Source organism: Acipenser ruthenus, chromosome 15 (genome assembly GCF_902713425.1).
Source record: "Acipenser ruthenus chromosome 15, fAciRut3.2 maternal haplotype, whole genome shotgun sequence".
NCBI classification, from domain to species: Eukaryota; Metazoa; Chordata; class Actinopteri; order Acipenseriformes; family Acipenseridae; genus Acipenser; species Acipenser ruthenus.
This window is the reverse complement of record NC_081203.1, coordinates 5425234-5436089: the sequence shown is the minus strand read 5'-3', so window position 1 is coordinate 5436089 and position 10856 is coordinate 5425234. Positions and strand designations below refer to the sequence as shown.

The 10856-nt window shown below is 35.8% G+C and overlaps 1 protein-coding gene across 1 annotated transcript in view; it reads right to left on the bottom strand.

Annotated features, from left to right (window-relative positions):
* The window catches only part of LOC117422628 (noelin), a 28862-nt gene extending 19516 nt beyond the window's left edge, over positions 1-9346 (bottom strand). The window contains exon 1 of the mRNA XM_034037839.3: positions 8817-9346. Within this exon, the coding sequence (XP_033893730.1) occupies positions 8817-8891 (75 nt within the window). The 5' untranslated portion in view covers positions 8892-9346. The remainder of the gene's footprint in view (positions 1-8816) is intronic.
* Between the last annotated feature and the right edge of the window lie 1510 nt (positions 9347-10856).

The following is a 10856-nucleotide window of genomic DNA, read 5'->3' as shown; positions in this document are numbered from 1 at the left end:
GATCACCCAGCATCCTCCCTAATAAAAAATAAAAAAACACCAATGAACTTTGCGCACGAGTTCATGCTTTTCCAGTAGGATTGTTTCTTGAACCAATCCCCATGAAGTAACGGGAGTCTTTGAATTCAGCCTAAGTCATATACGTGACATGTTTATATATAGTTTGACAACAAAACTAAGATAACTTAGTAATTGGTAGGAACCAGCCACTACTACAGCTACCATCTGAACACAGGCAGAATCTAAATCACATTACGTATATCATTTTGACTTATTGCTAGTAAAAACACCAATTTGATGTGTTCAGTTGTATACGTTATGGGTCTACAGAACAGAATGAATCGCTACTGTATGCTTTTCAATCGTACAAACGTTGTTGACAGTAATTGAATGAGTCACTTGTTTCGATTTCATTCCCATCCAATAGACTGTACATATAAATTAACTCACAATGTAAAGACCTTTCACAATGGCACTCCTGCCCTTCAATACATCTCAACCCTGATAATATAATCTAATGTAGATCTAGCTGCCACCAAAAGTAGGTCAGTGGAAATATTCTCATTAGGCTTTATACAATCTACAGTATCGCTATTTATATGTACTCGTCAGCTTACCACATTCCTTTGACGACACATGCTATACACAGCTCTCTCCTTCGCTGAGCACTTACTGTCTATTCTTTCAGTTCTTGACATAAAATGTGTTTTTACAGCGCTTCAAATCCCCGTAGTATGGGCAATTCACTTTTCAGTCAGTTTTAAGTGGTTTTGTTTGACCCGTTCTTAACTGTATCCAGTGTATAAAGAACAGGTATATTATGGAAATGAATGTAATACTTAGACAATAACACACAAGTCCAACCAATACAGTATATAACCCTAAAGCCCACAGACTTGACCGTCTCTCTGGAATGGTACTATTATGCATAGAATCATTATGCATGTTTGTGTTTGTTCTTCACTGACAGCTACTATTTATAGGCATACTAAGCTCTCTGAGACAAAATGGCATTCTAATAATAGTTCTACTACCAGGCAATTCCAGTAATATGTTTTAGAAAGTGCATGTTTCGTGGCTAAAAGCAATTTTAGCTGTCAAGTGGATGTTACTTTAAATTGCTGATTTTGCCCAACCGACCGTTTAAGACTATACCACCATTCACGTTCCCACTGACAATGATATACATTTCACGGACAAGTTTCAAATCTCTGTTACCAATGAATAGAACATTCACTCCTGCTACAACGTCTCCTCTGTTCATACCATCTCTTTTTTAAATATTGATAGCTGCTTCCTGTCTCTCTGAACTCATTAATGGTTTTGCCCACGTGGAGTAGCACTATTTTGTTGTCCTTGTTTTTTTCTTTTTCGAATGGTTTCCCTCAATGTTACTTGAATCCGTTTGGAGCTTTAACTGTTAAATGGACCTCCTGTCTAGGCCAATTAAAACTAAATCTTTCAACTGTGCATTGCTGCCACAGCAACCCACTTGAGTGCTGTTAGGGACATTTTTATTCAAGTTCAGACAGACAGACAGACAGACACACACATCTATGATTTAAAACTTCCCTAGATGAATTTAAGGTAGCTTATAATTTTTATCTAATGGTTACTTTGCACACGTCACCAGCCAAATAGTGCAACAGCATTCAGAATCCACTAGAGGGAGCCATGATACACAATGCTGCCATCTAGTGAGTGCTGAGGGCAGAACAATGGGGACCTTTATATACAACATGTATATTACACTGTAGGGTTCATTATGAAGGTAAAGAGTCAGAAAATAATGTACAGGATTGTATGCAAAAGGCATGAACAAGCATTAAAATGTGTCCCAAACCATTACAAAAAAATCACTGGATAAAGCATATTTGTTTTTACATTTGTAGGTCAAGTGCAAAGTTATTTTCCTTAAATGGCAACAGTACCTCGAAAACAATTCATATACATTACTCTAGTATTTCCAGTTTTTTTTCCAAGAATTGGATCAAATTGTTTTGGGGTTTTCCTTATGAGAACAAAAGCATACCACAGAACACACTACCAGTACTTCAGACTTCAGACATACCACAAAAGTACTACACAAATAATGTTGTTGTAGCAAACATTTACATTTTGCCAGCCACTGATTCGTTTTTGTAAGAGAACATTTTCAGAGTGTATAAATAAATAGCATCTAGGATGTTGCTCAGATCAGATGTAGAGTGCTTATTTCTGGAATCCGTGTTCGGTTAGTAGATTAGTGTCAGTGTTTGGAAATGGGACCACCTGCCATTGACTCACAGATCTCACAGTTGGGAAGCCAGCTTTTTAATATCTTACTCCAGTGTTGTGCCAGTATTAGCAGAATGCTGTTTGCAATGCAATAGGAGACAGTGACAACAGCAGTGAAATGATCTGAATGAAGGTATGGTTGCGATTAAAAGGTTGAGAGTCTGTTTAAGGGTCTACTGAGAGTCGTCTGCTCAGCACAAAATGACCCTGGTGGTCTTATTTCAGAAACAGATACATAGCAGCTCTGTTGTGAAGGCACTGTTTCAGCTCATACAGACGGGTGGGAGTAGCCTATACCCAGCACGACTCAGTTTACAGACTACCGATCCCAGTGGAACCAGACCAGAGATAAATAATGCACTTTAAGCAGAAGAAGCCAGGAGAAGGGAAATGTTTTAGACAGGCAGCAGACTAGACAGGGTTATGTTCTGAAACATTAAAGAACTACAATACGTCAAGTACATTAGATTTTGTCATCTCGCTATTTAAAAAGAGTATTTTCTCTTTAAAATTTGAAAACCAAGGGTCCAGGAATATTCTGATTGTTATAAAAGAAACTACTACTGGGGAAGCTTATATCTTCTTCCGATACTAATGCAGTCTTATATTTTGTGCATATATATACTGTATATATAATTACTAAGTTAAGACCTGTACTTACTCCCACTTTTCTAAAAGTGATTATGTATATACTGGATATATATATATATATATATATATATATATATATATATATATATATATATATATATATATATCCCAGACTAGGATAAAGAAAGCTCTGATTACATGACATACACATGAGATCTATGCAATGAATCAAAGTACATTACAGGTATGAATTCCACATCTATAAACTTTTTCACCCCTTTCCCAATTAATGTGTTGGTGCAAGGGAAGCTTAAATAGAATTCAAATAAACCTGATGGACTCTGTATTTTAGTATTGAGCACTGCATTATTGCAGAAAGTTAAGGGCAGGAAGAGAATAATCAATATTTGATGAATTTTGGATTTTAGTATCTCAGAACAGCAGATTGTGTTGTTTTTACAGAGCGCTCAAGGCCCTGTCAGAATGACCCTGCTAAGTCAGGCACGCATTAAATGCAGCTGGTCAAAAACAAATGGAGTGTAATTGCATTAAGTACCAAATCCATTGCAACCTCAAAACAAATATACAGTACATTAAAACATTTGTGAGTTATTACAGTTTTTTGGCCACTCCTTAAAAATAAAATAAAAAACAGAGACCATAACTATGAATAATTTGAGTAATTCTGCTCCAATGTTGCAGCTGTACACTTCTTTGAGCCAGGCAGAACAATCAGACTCCAATTATACTTCATGCTCATGCTTAGCACATAAGAAGCTGATTTTCAAATAAAATCATTGCTTTTTTGTTTTCTATCAGTACCTACATTTCATCCTTCATATTTTCTAGGTTTCCTCCAGTGAGTAAATCTGCATTAGCTTGTTTAAATCTGAAATAGTGGCTTATTAAGCCAGCCCTAATACCCAAAGTCAGTGAATGGGCCAGTTTAATTGTTTAGTTTCAGTGAGAGTTAGGCCCAATTAAAGTGTGAAAGCATATTGACTAGTACTTCCATTTCCTTTACACAGTAATGAATGTCCTTATATAATTCCCCCAGTAAAACCTTTGTCTTTTAATATGATCACCATGGAATAAAGGAGACATGGTTAATACATTCTACTGCTGGAATGCAGACAGACATGGATGTTCAAGGCTTAAATACTCTAACTTTAATTAGTTAAAAAAAATGTTACGGCACACTATTAAAATACCGAAATAGCTTGCAAACCAACTGAGAGAAATCTGGAGAGTACAAATGTGTTTTATTCAGCCAACAGCCGGAGGCAGGGAGTACTCACTTTATAAGGACAGCAGTTGTTTTTTGTGAAGTTTTGTTTGGTAATTCAGGTAAACACAAACAATAGTCAAGGTTTGTTTGATAATTCAAATATTTGTCTCTGGCTAAATAAACACCCCAAAGGAATGTCTGGGTCATGCTCTCAATGTCACACATTCAGAGCAATGACTTTTATGCTAACAATTGCCCTCAGTCTGGATAGGTCATCATATGTAAAATCTAGCTGTAATGAAGACTTGAAATGCCATGAATATCATAATACACAACTAGTCCTTGAAATGCCCTTACCTCTCACACCCTAACTAACATTATACACAACAGTTGGTTAAAAATGTAAAATTCTTGCTTCAATTACAACATTTGTTCCAAGAAAATATAAACAACTACGATAGGACCCAGGGGAACTTGAAAAGATGAGGAAAGAAATAAAAATGTGTTTTAATTCATTTCAAAAGGTGGTAAGAGATATGGATAGATATGCACACACACACACACACACACACACACACACACACACACACACACACACACACACATATATATACAGTATATTAATAAGTGGGTTTCTGACTGTCTATTACATTAATTTGTTAAACTGTCAGGGTTGTTTGTACTAATCTTTAACACTAACCTTTTTCCATTGCAAGCAGGGTTCGTGAAACCAGTCGACCATCAATAAAAATAAACCCCACTGTTTATATATATATATATATATATATATATATATATATATATATATATATATCTCATAGTTCTAGGGTTTCTGACCGAAAGTCGAGTAATTTATAAACTGTAACTCACTGAAGAGGCCCATCTGTTATTTTTTATAATACATGGATACCCTTGTAATGCTAATATTAAAGAAGATGAGGTTCAGCAGTACAGTTTGTTTTTTTTAAACGTGGTGTTTCAGCGCTGTACAGATGTTCTATGTCATTATCCATTTCTCCAGTTTCTCCGAGATACGAATGTACCAGCTTTAGATCTTTTCCTTTTTAACGTATTCTCATTTTGTTGATCATTAATGAACATTTATGTACTGTGGAAGATGTCAAGTGATTGAAAACGAGACATTTTGTGTTTGAATTGAAAGTGATGGTCTCGAGGAGTCGAATGGGTCAAAGTTCAAGTATATTTTCCTCTAGAGGAATTATCGCTTTTTGATGTCACTAGTGTGGTATTATGCCTTTTTTTTAGAATGGCTAGCCTTCATCCATTGATATATATATACATATATATATGTGTGTGTGTGTGTGTGTGTGTGTGTGTGTGTGTGTGTATCATTTTGTTATCTGCACAAAAGTTTTAAATGAATAAAAAAAATATTTCAGGATGTTGCTGACAAAAGTCCTTCTTCAGCAGTGTAGAAAGAAAAGTAGATATTCAAATTAAAGATGTAGGCCTATTTTTTAACACTGCAGTTGTGAATAAAGGCAGGGAGACCTGATAATCACAGATATAGACCACCTTTTCAGGGTTCAATTGCTGTATGTATGTATTTATTTATTTTTAAAACTGAAAAGAAGAATTTGTGGAAACTTGTTGTCAGCAATTTTTATTCAGCAGTAATGCAGTATAAACTTAAGCGGGTGACATTTCCCTGAAAATAAAAGCTTCTTATGCACAGTAAATCAGAGCCTTTCCAGACAAGAACACTGAGGCATGTTCTTTATGGCAACTACAGTACCTAGTGACACACCTGACAGAATGAGATTTACAACAGAAAGATTCCAAGGAAATGGAAACAATAAATCCTGCAATCAGAAAATCGGAAACTGTGAGCATTACAAATACGATTTTCTTTTATTTGAAAATAGTTTAGCATTTTAAATATATTTTATAATATATTCAAAAGCAGGACATGCCCTGTTCTGTACTGAGATACATAAATCACACACTATATCTACAGCAACCAACACTACATTAATAATTAGTACACACATACATACATACATACTGTACATACATGCATGCATGCATGCATGCATACATGCATACATACATACATACATACATACATACATACATACTGTACATGCACTCCCTAATATGTAACGTAACATTTTTTAACAATAGCAAATTAAGTCAGCCCCAAAGAGATTACATTTAATTATAGCTATCCTTATAGCAGCTTTTTTAAAAGTATCAAATGAGTAAAACTATAATGATTGCATGAGAATATTTAATGATAAATCTGCATAAAATGTCCCAAACCATCAGTTATATTTATCACTGTTGTTGGCTTGTTCTGTTATTTGTTACTTAAAAAAACAGCTAATAATAATAATAATAATAATAATAATAATAATAATAATAATAATAATAATAATAATAATAATAATAATAATAATGGAGCCTCTATAGATTAGAATCTCTGCTGTGTCTTTACATTTGTGATCTTTCTCAACTGACCTTGTTCTCTATTTCTAGTTTGTATTTTTGTCTTTCAAAGACTGTCACTTATATGGAATTAAACCAATTCCAGCTTTATTTAACAAACCATTTGGAACAGACTGTTAGAGACAATCTCAATAGAAAGCGAATGACCCATACTTCAGTGTTGCTTTCTCCGTTTTAAAGAACACATTGGGGTTTAATAGACAGGATAGGTGACACATTTGCAGTCAGCATTAAATATGACTGTTTTTAATATTTCAATCCAATGTCTTTTGTGCACTGATTCACCATGTTGCAACATTCTGTTTTAGCAGCTGAACAACTTGTTATGGGCTTATTTTATTTGTGTAACCATATTATTGGTTCGCTCACAGAAACACTTTTAAATAGCCAGACCAAAATAGAAAATACACAATCGATCTTGTGTAACATATTCGATTAGTCTTTACCGGAATAGACAACTATTTCAAATTATTATTAGCCATTATAAAATGAACATCACAAAACTATAGTTTCCTATAGTACCATAGAACATCTGTAGGAAACTTTAGTGTTTTTAGACAATACATTTCAGTGATACACGTCCAGGGGTCAAAGAAACCCAAATCCCAGTTACATTATTCATATCATTAACCATTTGTTTAAACTACTTTCAACTGGATAGTCTGGCCCCTTTGTTCCTCTTGAAGTTGTCTGTAACACGACCCTTACCACCACGTGTTAAAAAGTCAGTCCGATCATGAATCAGTTCTTAATGATAGTTGAGAAACTTCCATTGAACGTCTTCCCCTAATCTTGACATGGGAAAAATATACATCAAATAACTATTTTGTTTAATCCAGAGTACTGCTGAACGAACATCTTGAATACCTTTTTTATTATTCTGTTTATGTTTTGCTCTGAAAAGCACACTGGACTAAATAGACTTGGAGAACGCTTGTTTAGCATCATGGCTCAGACTCTTTGGAACTCTCTCCCAGCTTTGCTGCATGATGCTCCCACCGTCGCTTGATTTTAATCAGCTCTCAAGACCCACCTGTTCTCTCTTGCTTTCTATGCTCTTTAAGCCTGATGTCTGCTATTAGCTGCTGTGTTGCTGCTATGTATGTATTATGCTACTATCATGTATTATGCATTTCTCTGTATTTGAAGTATTATGGATTTTTTTGTTACTGCCTCTTGTAAAGCGCTTTGTGATGGTGGTCCACTATGAAAGGCGCTATATAAAATAATAATTGAAAATTGATTTGCATATCCTTCCCTTCGCTCTCGTTTTTCAGTGTGAGCTAAATCGTCACCTTGAAGAAACAATGGGATGCAAGCGATGCTCCATTTCTGGCAACTAGGGGCATGAATATTTAAAACTCATACGATTAGTGACCTAGAACAGTATGTTACAGTATATAATACACGTTTCATTTTGCCACACAATATGTTTCTTCTGACCTACTGCCTACTAGGTCAATCGAAAGCTAACCGTTTCTTGAACAAATCTAACCGTTTCTTGAACAAATCTAACCGTTTCTTGAACAAATAAGCTAGATATTGTTGGATTTTATTTCTTGGTATCATTTTTAGGTATTTTAAATAAAATCGGACAGCGTGTATGTTAAACCAATATACTGTACAAATGTTGTACTCAGGAAACCCGTCTCTGTCTCTCAATATCTAGTTTCTTATGTTGATAGTAATGTAGTTCAAAATGCCACTCCGACGCATTCAAACACACTTGTCTAATTATCTTACTCTTAACAAGGTAGGCGAATAAATAACAATAATCTACTTGTGCATTGCAAATCGAAAAGCCCTTTTGTTGCCAAAAATACTGCGAGCGTGAAAGGTTAAGAACGGAATAATACTTAATGATTAATGTTATTTATTTAAACGCCTTAGCCATGCGTACGTTAATGTGTTTCTGTGTGAGCGCGTTTGTGTGTATGTGTGTGTGTGTGTGTATATATATAGTGGACTGGAATTTTCATTCATCATAAGGTTTGAAACCGAACACCCCATTGTGGTGCCCCATTAACGTTGCTCACTTGAATACGTTTCTGTAACAACACCGTTACCAACCCCTCATCTAAATCACCACCCCGCATGTACTGCACATATTACCGGACAATAAAATGCTACTGATCCGGTTTAGTGCACCTAATTCTCCGTAGTGTTTTCAAATTCAGAAGCCGGATCTCTCACACATTTAGCTAATCGAGGACCGCTTTAACTGGGGGGAAAATGGCGTTTGTAAACCTACTTGGGTGAGTTCTGTGCCCATCAAGATGAGAAGGATAAGACTCATGAGCTTGCTTGCAGGCTGCATTTCTTGCATCCGGTGCCAGGACCAGCGCTGTCACCTGCAGGTCGTTCTCACACTGTATTCTTGTGCTTTCAAAAGCCCCCCTTTTCTTGTTGCAGCCTTCCCTGCAGCCTTCAGCACCCAGATAAAGAAAAGCAAGAAATCTGTCTTGCACAGCCGTCACTTTGCATATTTATTGTATCCCAGTTTCTGTGAGAGTCTTTTTTTTCTTCCCCCGTCTTTAATGGCTGCAGCTCGGATCTCTAGACATTTGCATGGGAAGAAATTCAACGGAGCACGATACGATTATCCTCCAATTGCCAAAAGTTTGCTTCAGAAAAAGGGGGCAGACAGGAGAGCGAGATGAAAAAAAAAACTAAGAAGCAGGCGCTAGCCACGGTGCTGAAACAGGATGTGACATCAAGCAGGCGTGGGAAATTCAAATTGAATGAGCAGATTCTTTTGTGCAGTCAGCTTCACGAATACAGTTTTTCCCTGTGGGTTTTTTCACTTCTTCTTTTTATATGACAGATTTAATAATCTTGATGACACACTATAATTAAATGCAGCGTGTCAAAATGCTAAATAAACCACAAAGTAAAGGGTGAACCATTCTTAATACTGGATTATGTGCCGCTGGTGTTGCTATGGAAACTGCCTCCTCCCTTGAGCTCTTGCTGTTCAGAAACAGTGGAAACAAATAGGTTTGCTCAATAAATTGACGACTGAAGTCCTGTTTCAAGAGACCTTAATAAGCCTGTCAATAGTGCTGTGTATATATTTGTGTTAGAAAATAATATGTGCCCTTGCTGGGTCCCATTTCGCAAAGCATTTTTACATTTTTAGGGTTTTTTTTTTTTTTTTTGTAAGAGGAAAAACATGTTGTTTAGAATTTGCAAGAAACATCAAGGTTACTTGACCTAAATTAAGCTCATTAGTTGTTTATTTATTTATTATGTTTTCTCAATTAGCTTTCTCTTATAGGACATAGGCCTATAACAAGATAGGGACCGGACATATTATCTTAAAGAGTCAGGGACAGCAACAATTCAACCTCATATTTATGTGTGTGCCATTTTGATATTTAACAGTCTGTTTATACAGGTTTTAACATTCATTTTAATAATGCCCTTCTATTGAGTACCAGGATCCTATGTAGTCTTCAACTACATGTGATTGCTACCATCATATTCAGTAAGAAAAATACACGAAAGCAATTCAAATGACATTTGAATCTACTCACTCTTCAACAACTTCTAAACTATAGGTGATCTGGATTGTAAATATAAATATATCAGGGATTTTTATTAACTGGTGGTTCAATGGCATCCTTAAATACCATATGCACCTTCTAGAGCCTTAGCCATATGCCAGCTGTCACAAGTGTTGTATATTAGATCCACTAAAGATCAGATGTTCTACTTATAATATACTAACCAAAACAGTAAACAAAGAAACAGTGTTTTGTTGACTATCTTGGAGTTAATGTTCCAGTAACGAATCACATCCAGCAATGACAGCCCTGTTTTTTCAACTGATGAACATTTCTGAGAATGGGTTTCAGAACGGGTTTGTGTTGGTCAATTGACTGTTAATCCAAACAAACAGCTGGCATATTTACTGTCACTGCCAGTATCAAACCACAGATAAAAACAATGAGGTGCTAATGAGATGAGATGATCATTTTCATTATGAGGTGTGACAACAAATCTTTCCATGGCTTAACTGATTGTGCATGTTTGCTATCAAAGGGCATGTCCGTGTTCCTGAGTGTGAATATGACTCTTGCTGAATGATGCTAATGCTCAATTAAAATCAGTAATCCCTTTCTTAATGTCCATTGCAGATGTTCACTGACCAAGATGAGCTCAGCATGTCATCAGTTGAGATTGCTCCGGAATCCTATCTGTCGCTTTACTGATGCCTGCTAAGTCAGAATGTGATTACATACATCAGCAGCCAGAGACCTTTACAGTGACAGATACCCTTTTCTATTAG